General features: G+C 45.1%; 1 protein-coding gene across 2 annotated transcripts in view; it reads right to left on the bottom strand.

Moving 5' to 3' along the window:
* The window catches only part of Kcnk1 (potassium two pore domain channel subfamily K member 1), a 36,544-nt gene extending 35,540 nt beyond the window's left edge, over positions 1-1,004 (bottom strand). The window contains exon 1 of one of the 2 annotated variants that reach the window (XM_076572341.1): positions 713-1,004. In XM_076572341.1, the coding sequence (XP_076428456.1) occupies positions 713-748 (36 nt within the window). In that variant the 5' untranslated portion in view covers positions 749-1,004. Of the gene's footprint in view, positions 1-20; positions 167-712 lie in introns of those variants that run through there. The other variant, XM_016001053.3, reaches the window with a different exon arrangement.
* Positions 1,005-14,596: the final 13,592 nt, after the last annotated feature.

The raw sequence follows: 14,596 nt of genomic DNA, 5'->3' as shown, positions 1-14,596 counted from the left end.
TAACTGCCCGCGCCCCCTACCTGGCTTCCTAAACCGGAAAGTGCAGTTTTGGTGGCGCTAGACTCTGGCCTGAGGCTGCCTGGCTCGCTTTTCCCCTCCCCAGTGCAGGCAGCAAGCACTGAGCCGTGTGTGTGTGTGTGTGTGTGTGTGTGTGTGTGTGTGTGTGTGTGTGTGTGTGTGTGTGTGTGTGTGTGTGACTTCTGAGCAACAGTGCTTGTCCACCCTATCCTGGTTAGTTTTGTCCCCCAGGCAGTCCTCCTGATTAAAGCCGCGGTCGCCAAATACCAAGGGTACAGATAGATACTGTCTTCCTCTGTCTTGTTGGCTGGACGGCTGAGCCATTTGCTGCCCAGACTATTGAAAATTCAGGAACCTCACTATAAAAAGCAATTTGAAACCTCTTCCGACCCTCAACCTCCACCTGTAACAGAAAGGATCTCTCTGAGGGTGAAGGGAAGGTCTAAAACTTTAAAACACAGCCTCTGGATTCTAGTTTTAACAATGCCCCCAATTCCGGGCACTCCATGGCCAGGGGACAGAAATGAAAATGTGGACTAGTACTGATACTCTAGTACTGATAGTGCTTCAAGGGTCACAAAAGGGTGTGTGTGTGTGACCTGACTCTGATACTTCCAGAAAGATAGTCCTATACATAGGACTCACTGTAACTGTATCATATAACCATATATGCCATATCATACATCATACTTACTATCTGAGAGTTTCTATTGCTGTGAAGAGACACCATGACCACAGCAACTCATAAAGAAGACCATTTAACTGGGGCTGGCTGACAATTGAGGGGTTTAGTCCATTTTCATCATGATGGGAGCATGGTGGCAGGCAGGCAGATGTGCTGGAGGAGGAGCCGAGAGTTCTACATATGGATCAGCAAGCAGCAGGAAGACAAACAGACACTGGCCCTGGCTTGAGCATTTGAAACTTCAAAGTGACACACTTCCTCCCACAAGGCCACGCCTCCTCCCACAAGGCCACGCCTCCTCTCACAAGGCCACGCCTCCTCCCACAAGGCCACGCCCCCTCCCACAAGGCCACGCCTCCTAAGAGTGCCACTGCCTCTGAGCCTATGAGGGCCATTCTTATTCAAACCACCATTCTCAGTTTGAAGATGTGTCCATGTCATTATGAGCACATAGAGTCAAGAATTATGGGCATTCTAAAGGCTGCTTTACAGGAGGGTAGAAGGCGGGAAGACAGCTTAGCTGGTGATGTGCTTGAATCCTCAGATTTGAGGTCAGATCCTCACAACACTTGTAAAAAAAACCCTCAAGTCATAAGAGCAAGCACTTGTAACCCAGCACTGAGGGGACAGAAACAGTGGGGTCCCTGGGGTTGCTCGTCAGCCAGCTTTGCTATCTCAGGTTCATGGAGAGAAGTAATAAAAACACCTGACACAGATCTTGAAGCCATGCTTGCAGGTTCTGACAGCCTCCATATTAAAGGTAGAGTTGGGTCCCCTGTGTGTGAGACTGAGTGACTTGAGACTATTCCAACTGGCAAACTTCCTTAGAGGAGACACTGGGTGACTTTTAAGGGTGGGTCATACAAACTGCAGCTGCTGACCTTGACCCCTGGAACAAACATTCCTCCAGTCAGGGAGCCTGAGCCATGGTAGGAAATCCACACATAGGTGTTCTAGGTGGCAATCTGTTCAAGTCCAACTTCCTGACCATTTCAGTGAAACAGTAGTTTATCCCCAGTTATCCAGATCCAGCATCCAGGGGACCTATTATTTGTACGTGTCCCCTGAACCAGATACATCTTCTCTCTGGACTCTGCCTGAGAGGTTCTTGTTTTAAATCACTGAGTCTTGTGTTAAGTTGTTACACTCTAATAAACAACTAGAGGAAGCTGCATCTGGGCTGGGCTTTAAAGCTCATTGTTAGAAGTTTTCTTTTAGATGAGCAGTGCATGCTTCTAATCCCAGTGCTGGGGAGGTGGAGACAGACAGATCCCTGGCAGTTGCTGGCCAGTCAATTTGGTCTACTTGGTGAGTTCCAGCTCAGTGAGAGACCCTGCCTCAAAAAAACAAGGTGATGGACGCCTAATAAAAGACACGCAAGGTTGTTCTGTTTATCTTCCACATGTACACACACACACACACACACACACACACACACACACACACACACACACGAGAGAGAGAGAGAGAGAGAGAGAGAGAGAGAGAGAGAGAGAGAGAGAGAGAGCAGTTTCTAAGTCTCTTTTCCTTAGTTGCTCATGGGTTTAAGGGAGGGAATGTTTCTCAGGCTCATCATTTCTGTTTTCAAGCCCTGTTTCTTGTTCATTCCTTAACATTAAGCCTGTTCTCAGGCAGTGGCCATCGGCAGCCCAGGGTTTTGACCCTTGAGGACGGGAGACAGCAAATTGATGACAGCCTCACTGAAGACAGGAGTCCGAGGTTGGGATAGTTACGTGGGTGTGCTCCTGTGGAGGACAGAGGATGGCGGGGTGGGAGGACGCTGGTCCTCTCCTTCCACCACATGGGATCTGGGGACTCAACTCAGGTCGCCAGGTTTGGCCACAAGCACCTTTACTCACTGAACCATCCCACTTGTCCAAAAGGACATTTTTTAAAGAGATCTTTTGGATCAGTGAAGTTGAGAGATTTGGTTGTCCAAGGAAAGCTGAATGATATTCTTCAGACTGAAGAGCATTGTCGCCTGGGTGCTGGGATTGACAGAAAGAAACAGAGTACACACAAAAAAAAAATGTCATTTAAGTTGGCCAATGTGAGCAAATGCGTTTTCTTAGAGAGAAAATCAACAGTGTAAGAGAAAACTAATCACACTGTGATGAGGAGCTTGTGACATGTCTAGAGGCAACTCAGATTATTACACTGGGAAGCAAGACATGCAAATTAAAAGGAGGAGGAGTGTTAGATGGGAATACGAAAAAGAAGGAGTTGCTGAGGAGGTACAGAATGTCAGCTATTAAGTATAAATGCTCAGTGGAACAAATTTAACCTTTGCTATATAGCCCAGGCTGGCCTTGAACTCAGGATCCTTCTGCCTCCATCTCTCCAGTGCTGAAATTTCAGTCACAGGTCATCATCCCTTGGGGGGGGGGGGATTGATTTAATATAGAATCCAGTGCAGACAAACAATTACTATGATTCACTATCAGCAGTCAAATCATCTGGTGAAATTGGGGCAAGTGGCTTACATAAATGCTTCAAACAAGACTAGTTAGGACAGTGGGAGACACTTAACACAAACCCCGTGAAGACATCACCCACACCCACTGGCATGATTAAAATCAATATTAACAAGAAAGTAAGGACAGGCTTCGAAGCTATGGAGACACCTGAAAAGAGATGGAAATGAATTCGGAACCCCCTGGAGGCTATGAAACAATAACTGTGGCATTACATCATAACTGATAATGCCCGGGGAACTTCCGGAGGAAAGACAGTACTTTATATCAGAGTTGGAGCAGTGGGTGCACACGTGAAAATGTTTACAAAGTTGTCACTTGTACCCTGAACGTAATGCCACTGCACATAAATTAGATCTTAAGGGTGGAAAAAGGATTTCTGTTCCAGAAAAAAAAAGAAAAGGCACTGTTCACTGCATTTGAAAAATAAATGAGTCCCTGTACCCTACTAGAGAGATCCTTACTCATTGGCGTTCATTGCCACTCTGTTCACGGGAGCCAGGAATTGGAGTCAGTGGAGATGCCCATTGCCCGACTAATGGATAATGAGAATGCGGTACATGTGCACAATGGGATTTTATACAGCTGTGAACTAAAATGAAATGATGACATTTGAAGGTAAATGGATGGAACTGAAAAAACATTACACCAAATGAGGCAAACAAGACCCAAAAAAAGACAAATGCTGTCTGCTCTCCTTTACATGTGGGTCCTATCTTTAGAACTGTAGATGTATATTGTGGGGGTGCTGTGTTTAACTTGGGGTGCATTTAACTTGCGGGGCTTATAGAAGGCAGCAGACTAAAAAGGGGCTGTCAGCAGTTTCTGGAAGGAAGACCTTAAGGGAGAGGGGACGGTAGAACACGGGTGGTTTGGGTGGTGTGGAGGTGGGGAGGAGAAGGGGGGTCGATGGAGAGGAGAAGGGGAGGATAGGGTAGGGGGTGCGGAGGGATTACCAACACTAAGAATATTTGAAACTCCTTATGGAGACCTATTCTGTTGTCCCCGTTAGCTTCTGTCCTCTTGCAAAGCCTTTCTCTGTCTTCAAAAGGGTCATACATGCCCATTGTCTCCTTTCTCTCGGGGACATCTCTGCCTGGAATGAATACTTCTCTTGTCTCTGCTCATCTTTGGTCTTATGCCTGCCTCCTCTAGGAAAGCTTCCCAAGTCACTGCCACCTCTGACCTTGAACTCTCAGAGTGTCCAGGGAAGGCCATTCATGTGGCACTGTACATCTTGGCTTGTCAGATGAGATTTGTCTCTTGTTCTCTTCTCCTTGGCTGAAGAGCTCTCTTGAGGGTCTCACAAAAAAAAAAAAAAAAGAAAAGAAAAAGAAAAAAAGAAAAGAGACTGGGGACTTAGTTCAGTGGAAGAGTACTTCTCCAGCATACCCAAGACCCTGGGTCCAGTCCTCAGCACTGAAGACAAAGAAAAGACTAGAAAAGGAATGTAGGCAACATAGAATACAGTATCCATCACATTGAAACAGAAGCCAAGACACTGAAGAGCTGGTGAATAAAAAAGGGGGAAGAACTGACTACAGTGATGCTTCCGGAAGTAGCAGGCCAGCTGCCTTCAAACCCTGGAGTAATGGATGAAAGCAGAGGAAGTTGTAATCACGGGATACATGGTTACTTTTCTGTTGCTATGGCCGAATACATGACTATAACTGTAATTAATGAGGCAATTCCACGTAATTTATTTGTTGACCAAGAAAGGTTTATTTCTGGGGTAATTTACAGCCAATCGGGGTTGGTTACAGGATCCGGGAGAGATGAGGTACCATCCAGTGGAGAACTCTGGCTTGGTCTCCCATCCAGCTTCCAAGACCACGAGGTATGCAGAAGGGGCCAGCACGTACGCACCTCGAGTCTTAAGGGGCTCCCTCTCAGCCACGCCCCAGGGGCAGGTCATAGGCAGGTGTGGCAGTCTAGGGGCAGTGTTTCAAGGTCAAAGCCGGAACAGCTACCCACTACATATGACACAATCAGCTTCAAGGAAAAAAAATAGTTACTTGGTTCCATGTTTGAGAAGTTTCAGCACATGGTCCTCGTCTCTACTGATTCTGGGCCCATGCTAAGGCAGAATGTCATGGTGTTGGGCACATATGGCAGAGGTGGGTCACATCATAGCAGATGGGAGAGGAAGGGACTGGTAACCAAGTATAACCTTCAAAGGTGCAGCCCCTGCCCCCGGCAATGAGTACATTCTAATCAAGCCCTACCTCCTAGGGTTTCCAGAACTTTGCAAATAACAGCAGCTCCTCACTAGCCATGATCATGCCATCTTGTTCTTTGATCTTTCTTCTCCATCTTGGTTAAACAATGATAATTCCCTAAATAGTTTGAGTTCTGGAACTCAAGTAGCTTGTTTTTGTGGATTCTTCTCCTCCCTCCTCATCTACCCTAGTAATGGTGGCCACCAGAGATGTTTTTAATCTCCTTATACTCTGTAACTCTATAACTGGTTACCCCTAGCAACAACCATCTCCAGGTTGAAAACAGGAAACCTCAAGCCTCTTCCGGCTTTCCCTTTTCTTCCCTACAATCACTGCAGCCTGTAAGCGATGGCCAGCTCTGACCCTTACACCAGAGCCCCCCTCTGCAGCAGGACTGTCCCCAAGTGGCTGGCTTCCTTGTCAGTCTCCTCAACATCCTTCCACTCCTGGAGAAAAGTTATTCAATGCACAAGCTGTAGGGAACATTCAAATTCAGAACATAACTTGAGTCATTTCATGATGGAGTCCCGAGTTCTGGGGTCCAGACTTGGCCCTGATGGAGGAAAGGCTGTGCTGTGAGTACTGACATCCAATGTAGAAGACAGGGACCAGGGTAGAAAAAGGAGCTATGTGCCAAGAGCAGAAATCCCCAGGGCTTGGAAAGTATTGGAGAGGATGGCTGGGAGAGGATGAGTCCCCAGTGGGGGTACCGCCTACTTCTTAATTCTAGTCACAGATTACACCGGCCCCAAATTTCTGGCTCACACATAGACACACACCACTACCGCCACCACCACCACCAACAGCAACCACCATCACCCCACCACCACCACAGTAAGCCAAGTACAGGTGTTGGTCAGGCTGTCAGTATTGCTTGACATGGGGCAGGTAGGGGATGGAAATCTTGATTCTAGATGAGCCATGAACTTCAAGTCAAAGCCCTCCTTTTCTTTTGCAGACTTTTTCATTGCCAATTTCCTTTACTAAGTCCATTTTTATTTGGTGCTTTGAAGTCTGTAGATCATTCCCAAAGAAAAAAGTCATTAGGCAAATTCCTCTGAGTAACGCCATTACGATAACTGCGTAAGTAGGCCAGGCATTGTTATCCAATTTCCACAGCTGAACGAGCGGAGAACTTGGAAAATGCCCTGTCAAGGGCACCCTGGGTGGATGTTCCCAGCCTGAGCCTGCCCTCTGAATTGCAGCGCCACAGGGCACACTGACAAGCCTGCAGGAAGCATGCGACCCAGACACTCCCATGCACTTGGCATTAGGTTAGGGAAGGAAACTTAAGGACTTGGTAAGAAACAGCTCTCTCCTGCCATGGCTTCATCATCTTTCAAGGATCCTCACATCACTGAGATACGTTTGACCTTCCCTGAGAACCATATGAACACAGAGGAACATTTAAGAAGGCAGATAAGGAGAATGCTCCAAAGTGGCTGCATTTGAGGCAATAAGCTGGGGTATTTGCTGTCTGCTTAGGACAACACCAGAAGCTAAAAGAAAATAAATGTTTGTGGGTCTTGGTCAAAACGTATGAGTTAACCATCCAGAGTTTTCAAATAGCACACATCTTCCTGGGAGAGCAGCCCTGACAGTGAACTTGGCACTTTTGCATGGGAGGCTAGGGAAGAGAAGGCTTCTGAGCCCTCTAAGATGGGAAGTGCAAATCTTTTCAAAGTTGGTAAGCAAAGCACACAGGAGCAGCAGGCATCATGGACCCATCTGTCCATCTATCTTCAGCTTGTGGACCTGTTCATAGTTTAGCATTTTACAATCCTTAATTGAATCATGTGAAATTCTATTTCCAGAAGCAGAACAGTAGTCATCCCTTTACCCTCTCTCCCCTTGACCCTCTCACCTCACCCCTTTTCCTCCTCCTCCTCCTCCTCCTCCTCCTCCTCCTCCTTCTGGATTTCTCTGACTATAATCTAAAATGCATGGTCTGCTGTTTCTAAGATGGAGCCCGAGATTGAGGAACCCCTAAGGCATTGATTCCCAAATCATGTTGACTGTGTGTTGTAACCCGGGGATTGAGTGTCGGGGCTGCTCTGTCTGGAAGCCGTCTCCTTTCCTCTCAAATGCGGCAAGACGGCGAGTCTGCCCTGGACACAGCCACATTTGCCTGTAGAGGAAATGGCTTTGCTTCCCTGGGGCTGCAAATTGGAAAGAGTTTATATTAAAACACGTCATTCCTGCAGCTTGCTCCCAAGATGGTGGCCAGCTCTGTTTGTTCTCTTCTATGATAAGACCCTTTCTCCCCAGACTACGTTCCCAGCTTACCCAGATTCTGGAGCTTTAAAGAAACCAGGAGCAGAGGTGAGACAGAAAAGTGCAGTGAGTTTTGTTTGTCTGTTTTTTGCTTTTTCTTGCCTGAATACTGAAAAATGGTGTTCTTCCCTGGGTTCGAATATGTTTCCATGTCCTTAAATCTATAGCTGGAAAAGTATCTGTGGGGATGGAAGGACAGACATAAGGAGAGAGTATCACACCTTGAAGTGTTATTTCTTAGGTTTGAATATGTTTCTATGTCCTTAAATTTACAGTTGGAAAAGTATCTGTGGGGATGGAAGGACGGACATAAGGACCGTGCTGATTTCTTAGGTTTGAAATGGTACCAGGATGCTGACGGTGTCCTGTACTTGTCTTCTCAGCTCTCTTCCTAACATTAGAACTAAGCAGAAGCAACTTATACTATGGCTAGAAAAGCAACATAACAGGAAGGCAGTAACAAGGTGCCGTAACCATGGTAACCCAGCACTGAGCATATGGGAAAGACTTTAACATCACACACCATACCACTCCCATGCCTGGTGAATGAAGATGGGGCTTGGCCCTCTGCTCTGGGAAGAAGAGCAGAAAACCCACTCTGAGGTGAGGCAAACACTTTGATTAAAAAAAAAATAAAAATAAAAAAAAAGGTTTCCCGGGTTCCCAAGTAGTGGTTCACTTAATGAGGGCTCTGTTACACCTCCTAGAGTGTCCCTCTCAATTACTCATGACAGCTTTATTCTGCAAGCCTGACCCTGAGAGGAATTAATAAAAAAGAAGTACAATACAGAAGGTAGACAATTAAAAACCACTCCATGATGCTGTGGCATTCAGTCCCAAAGGATTTCTATCCTTTGGCTTTTATTTCTCCAGTGTACTTAAATCCATCCACCTCAAGAGGCAAGATAGTGTCCCACTCCGAGGTAAATCCCCAACATGTAGTGCTGGGTGCATGGTATAGGCCCAGGAAATGTGTGTTGGGAAACAGACACCTTTCCCAAAAAGCCAGGTGTCTCTGAACAAACCATGAAGGATCACATTTTTTCTTGTCATGCATGTGTGTATGTGTGTGTGCAAGGATATGTGTGTGTGTGTGTGTGTGTGTGTGTGTGTGTATACACATGTACATGTGGAAGTCAGATGTCAACCTCGGATGGCATTACTCAGGAGCCATCTACATTATTTTTTGAGACAGGGTCTCTCATAAGACCTGGGGCTCCCAGATTAGGTCAGGCTAGGCTGACCAGTGAGCTCTGGGGATCTGTCTCCTGATACCTCCCCAGCACTGAGATTACACACTTGATGTTTTCACACATGAGCCCAGGGAACCAAATTCAGAGTCTTGTGTTTGCTAGGCTGTCTCCCCAGACCCCTGGCTTTTGAAATCACTGTTGTAAATAATAAATTAAGGCAACTATTACCAAAAAATTAGCAAATTCCATGCTGACTTAGTCTGTCACTGTTTATTAGCTGAGATAGCTCTCAGGGACAGTTACTGAAGTCCGAGACCAGGGAATTCAGGTGACAGGTTTGCATGTCTAATTCAATCTCATGGCTGTTCTCCCGGGGTGGCTTAATAGGGTGTGAAGAGGTGTGATTTTGCTTTGGTCAAATAGCTTGCGTCAGGTTCAGAAAAATAAACATCAAGCCTCCGCACATGGCTAGATCTGTAAAAAGCCGCTGTGCTCCTAGGGTCGGCACACAAATTCTATTGATTTTTGAAAATGAATGATGTTGCCTTTGATACAGTTACCGCACCATTTTGTGGACTTCCTGGAGCGCTGGCTGGTGGCATGCTAAACTGAAAGTCGCTCCCTCACCCAGGGAGTGTTTTCAAGGCCTTTTGCACTCTTCATCTTGTGTGGACAGTGACTGTGCCAGAAAACAAGCATGGCTTCCTAGGAATTGGAAGCCCATGGGTACACCTGTAACATCTAGCTCCGTCTTCCAGGAGCCCGGAGTAGGGGCTGTGGTTTAGACGAGTGTTCCCCGCAAGTCCCCATATTGAAGGTTTGTGCTCCCATTCTCACACCTCCAGGCTTTGATGCTTCTGGGAGGTTGTTGGACCTTTAGGAGGTGGGAGGAAGGTGGGTTATTTGAGCTGTGACCCCAGTCTTCTCCTTTCTGTCTACTTCCGGGTTACCATGAGGTGAGCAGTCTCCTCTGCTACTCAGGATGCAAAGGCAAACACAGACCCAAGATAACCCAACCAGCCCACACTGGACTCAACATCCCCAAACTGTGAGTCTCAAGAAACCACTCACTTTTTTTTTTTTTTTAAGCTGATTCACCTGAGGTGTTTGCTACAGGAATGGAGAACGGCCTGACACAGCAGGGCTTGGATCCTTGGCAAAACTGAATGTATTGGAGATGGCCACTAGTCTCTGGGGACAAGACATCCAGGCTTCCAGGAAATACACTTCCTTGTCAATCACACATGCATCGTTTAGACTGAGGCAAAGACATGCTGAAGGCAGGGGAACACTGGCACCAGATTATACAGGCCTTGGCCTTTCTTGTCACAGCTTCCATTCCAGCTCTTCTTGGGTGGCTCCTTCCCTGTGACTTCCTTTAAAAGATGTGTGACCATTTCTCTCAAGCACAGACTTGCAGTGGATACGATATCTAGAATTAAGAAACGAAGCCCTGTTCACGAGCTCTTGGCTAAAACCCTTAAGTCTTTCACTCTTTTGCATTCTCTTAATATGATCTGAGGCTATGCCTTGAAATCAAACACATTAATATTTCCCACTGAGGTAGATATATAGCCACTCGAAATTGATTGAGTATTACAAGTGGTCTCAGCTCACATCAAAACAAATGTGCTATCAGACAAGGTCAAGGAGATGAGATTCTTATGCCAAATGCATTGTGGGAAATTCTTTTACTTTTCAGGTCCTCTAGCTTTTGGACCTGCAGGTCCCTAGGTACTCAGCCACTCTCTATTATCCCATGTGACCTCAGCCACACACCTTCTTGAGGAGGAAATAATGGGTTGCTCCAGAGAAGTCTTTGATCTTCCTACAGCACCTGAGGAATTTTCCAGGATTGCACAGAGGCCACATGACTCTTCAAGCTGTATCCAGGGAGTCCTTAGTTCCTTAGGACTGTGAGTTGGGAGAAGGCACCACACACACCATCATATGAACAGAAGTGTGATTTTTTAAAATTATTCAATTGCATCCCAGAGGTCCAAATGCAAGACTGTTTTGAGGAATTTCAGAGGCTGAGAATGGACAGAGAAAAGGGTAGCAACTCAGGATTGTTGCAGGAATGGGACAGGACATAGCCAGAGGAGGTGGCTTTTGATATTGTGTGTGAGATGGAGTATTTTCTGATGAGATACCATTAGCAGGCTCTAAAAAGACAATCAGACGTGTTAATCTAAGAAATCTTGTGGCCTGTTGTAGAAAATATGCCAGAAGCTGCCTCATAAGAAAGCTTTCTTAGTAGGAAGTAGCCTAGAATGCATTGGCACAGGAGACCACTTCCTAAATATAACACCAGCAGCACAGACATTGAGAGCAACAATTAATAAACAGGACTTCCTGAAACTGAGAAGCTTCTATAAGGCAAAGGACACAGTAAATAAGACAGAACGACAGCCTACAGAATGGGAAAAGATCTTCACCAACCCCACATCTGACAGAGGGCTGATCTCCAAAATATATAAAGAACTGAAGAAACTAGACATCAAAATACCAAGCAATCCAATTAAAAAATGGGCTACAGATCTAAAGAGAGAATTCTCAACAGAAGAATCCCAAATGGCCAAAAGACATTTAAGGAATTGCTCAACATCCTTAGTCATCAGGGAAGTGCAAAACAAAATGACTCTGAGATACCATTTTACACCTGTCAGAATGGCTAAGATCAAAAACACTGAAGACAGCCTATGTTGGAGAGGATGTGGAACTAGGGGAACACTTATACACTGTTGGTGGGAGTGCAAACTTGTACAGCCACTCTGGAAATCAGCATGGCAATGTCTCAGAAAATTGGGAATCAATCTTCTTCAAGACCCACTGTGATACCACTCTTGGGCATATGCCCAAGGGATGTTCAATCATAACACAAAGACACTTGCTCAACTATGTTCATAGCAGCATTATTCATAATATCCAGAACCTGAAAGCAACCTAGATACCCCTCAACCTAAGAATGGATAAAGAAAATGTGGCAAATATAGACAATGGAGTATTACTCAGCTATAAAAAACAATGACATCATGAAATTTGCAGGCAAATGAATGGAATATCATCCTGAGTGAGGTAACCCAGATTCAGAAAGACAAACATAGTGTGTACTCACTCATAAGTGGATACTAGGTGTAAAGCAGAGGATAATCAGACTACAACCCACAGCTCCAGAGAAGTTAAGAAACAAGGAGGACCCTAAGAAGGACATATGGATCACTTTGGGAAGGGGAAACAGAGAAGATCCATAAGTAAACTGGGAATGAGGGGGACTAGAAGGGAGGGGATGGTAGATAAGAACATAAGGGGATGAGATGGTCGAGCTGGAACAGAGATGGAGTGGGAGAGCAATGAAAGAAATACCATGATAGAGGGAAACATCATGGGGATAGGGAGAAACTGAGTGCTAGGGAAGTTCCCAGGAATCCACAAGGATGATCCCACCTTAGATTACTAGCAATAGTGGTAAGGGTGCCTGAACTGGACTACCCTGGTAATCAGATTGGTGAATACCCTAACTGTCATCATAGAGCCTTCATCCAGTAACTGATGGAAGCAGATGCATAGATACATAACCAAGCCGAGCTCTGGGAGTCCAGTCAAAGAGAGGGAAGAGGGATTCTATGAGCAGTGGGGGGGGGGGTCAAGATCATGATGGGGAAATATACAGAGACAACTGAACCAAGCTCATAGGAATTCATGAACTTTAGACTGACAGCTGTGGAACCTGCATGGGACCAGACTAGACCTTCACATACGGGAGACAGTTGTGTAGCTGGGCCTGTGTGAGGGGCCCCTGGCAGTGTGATCAGGATCTATCCCTGCTACATGAGCTGGCTTTCTGGATCCCATTATCTATGGTCAGGCATCTTGTTCACCCTTGGCGGGAGTGCTGGGCTTTGCTGTCCCCCCATGGGAGAACTTACTTTTTTTTAGAGGAGGAAATGAGGGGTGGGAGGTAGGATTAGGTGGAGGGGGGGTGATTGGGAGGAGGGATGAGAGGGGGATCAGTAGTTGGTATGTAAAATGAATAAAAAAATTGTAAATAAAATAAAAACATACTTTTAAAACTGAAAAAAAAGAAGGAAGGAAGGGAGGGAGGGAGGGAGGGAGGGAGGAAGGGAGGGAGGAAGAAGGAAGGGAGGAAGCTTCTTGGGCCTGGTGGTGGCGGCGGCGGCACACACCTTTAATCCCAGCATTCAGGAGGCAGAGGCAGGTAGATCTCTGAGTACAAGGCCAGCCTGGTCTACAGTGTAATAGAAATTGCTAAACGGTCTTACAATAATTAACCCAGAGCCTGGTATTGAGGTGAAAGCTGAAAGATTAAAGAAGCAGAGCGAGTCACAGTCACCACCTCTCACCTCACCAGCTCCTCAGCCTTAAAGAGCTCCAGCGGAAAGGGCTTCAGCTGAAAGAGCCCCTAGCTGAAAGAGACGCTTCTGCTGAAAAGCCTTCAGTTCCTGTCTCCTCAGGCCTTATGTACCTTTCTCCACCCAGCCATGACTTCCTGGGATTAAAGGTGTGTGTGTGATTCCCAGTTACTGGGATTAAAGGTGTGTGCCAACTCTGCCTGTCTCTGTTTTCTCTCCTAGACTGAGTCAATCTCATGTAGTTCAGGGTGGCTTTGAAGAGATCTCTGCCTTCTGAGTGCTAGGAATAAAGGTGTGTGCCACCACTGCCTGGCCTCTATGTTTTAATCTAGTGGCTTGTTCTGTCCTCTGATCTTCAGGTAAATTTTATTAGGGTACGCAATGTATCACCACATTTCCCCTTTTGTCTAAAATAATAAAAGAAGGTTATAACTAATATAAGAAAAACTATATACAATAAGTATATATAATATATACAGTCAAGAATTACATTAACAATTTCCAGTCCATTAACATTTGACAAATTCAGACAATAAACTCCATTAATTATCCTGTTTTGGTGAGTCCAAAAGGTATCTAATTCATGTTCTATCCTAACTTGTATTACCAAAAACTATCTTTTGATGTCTTTCAAACTTATACACTTTACACCTCTTGAGTGAGTTTCTTTTCTGAATTTGTTAACAGTGAAAACTATAACTATAACTATCTAATCTTCAGCTCCCTCAGAGACCTAAGAAGGAAATAATATTAATTTTAATGCAGAGGGATATACTATATTGAATATTAAATTGGAATGGATATTTCTATCAAATAAACAAACTAAAAAAATTAAAAACTTACCTGGAAAAGATCTCTGAGTTGATCTTAAAAGGAAAATTGAGACTTCATCATTTAGCAGGAATAGACCCAGCAGAAATTGGAGCACCTTTAACTAAGGATGACATTGACAAATTATAGGCAGAAAGTGAACATTGGCAAAGAGCTTGCAGTAATTTTTTGGGAGAAATAAACAGCAAATATCCCAAAAGCCATAAATTAAACTTATAAAGAGAACTAACCGTATCCTGCCTCGAATTGTGCGGGAAACACCAATATCTGGAGCCTCTACATTTTATACTGATGCAAACCAAAAAGGAAAGGCAGGTTACAAATCAGAAAATGTAAGTAAAGTGGTTTAAAGTCCTTATAATTCTGTCCCAAAATTAGAATTATATGCTATTCTGATGGTATTAATGGATTTTATAGAACCTCTCAACATAGTTACTGACTCTCAGTATGCAGAAAGAGTGGTCTTACACATTGAAATTGCTGAATTTATCCCTGAGTCAGAATTAACTTCATTATTTATTCAGTTACA

This window comes from Peromyscus maniculatus, chromosome 5 (genome assembly GCF_049852395.1).
Source record: "Peromyscus maniculatus bairdii isolate BWxNUB_F1_BW_parent chromosome 5, HU_Pman_BW_mat_3.1, whole genome shotgun sequence".
Taxonomy (NCBI): domain Eukaryota; kingdom Metazoa; phylum Chordata; class Mammalia; order Rodentia; family Cricetidae; genus Peromyscus; species Peromyscus maniculatus.
The sequence above is the reverse complement of the archived record's forward strand: the minus strand, read 5'-3'. Positions and strand labels throughout refer to the sequence as shown.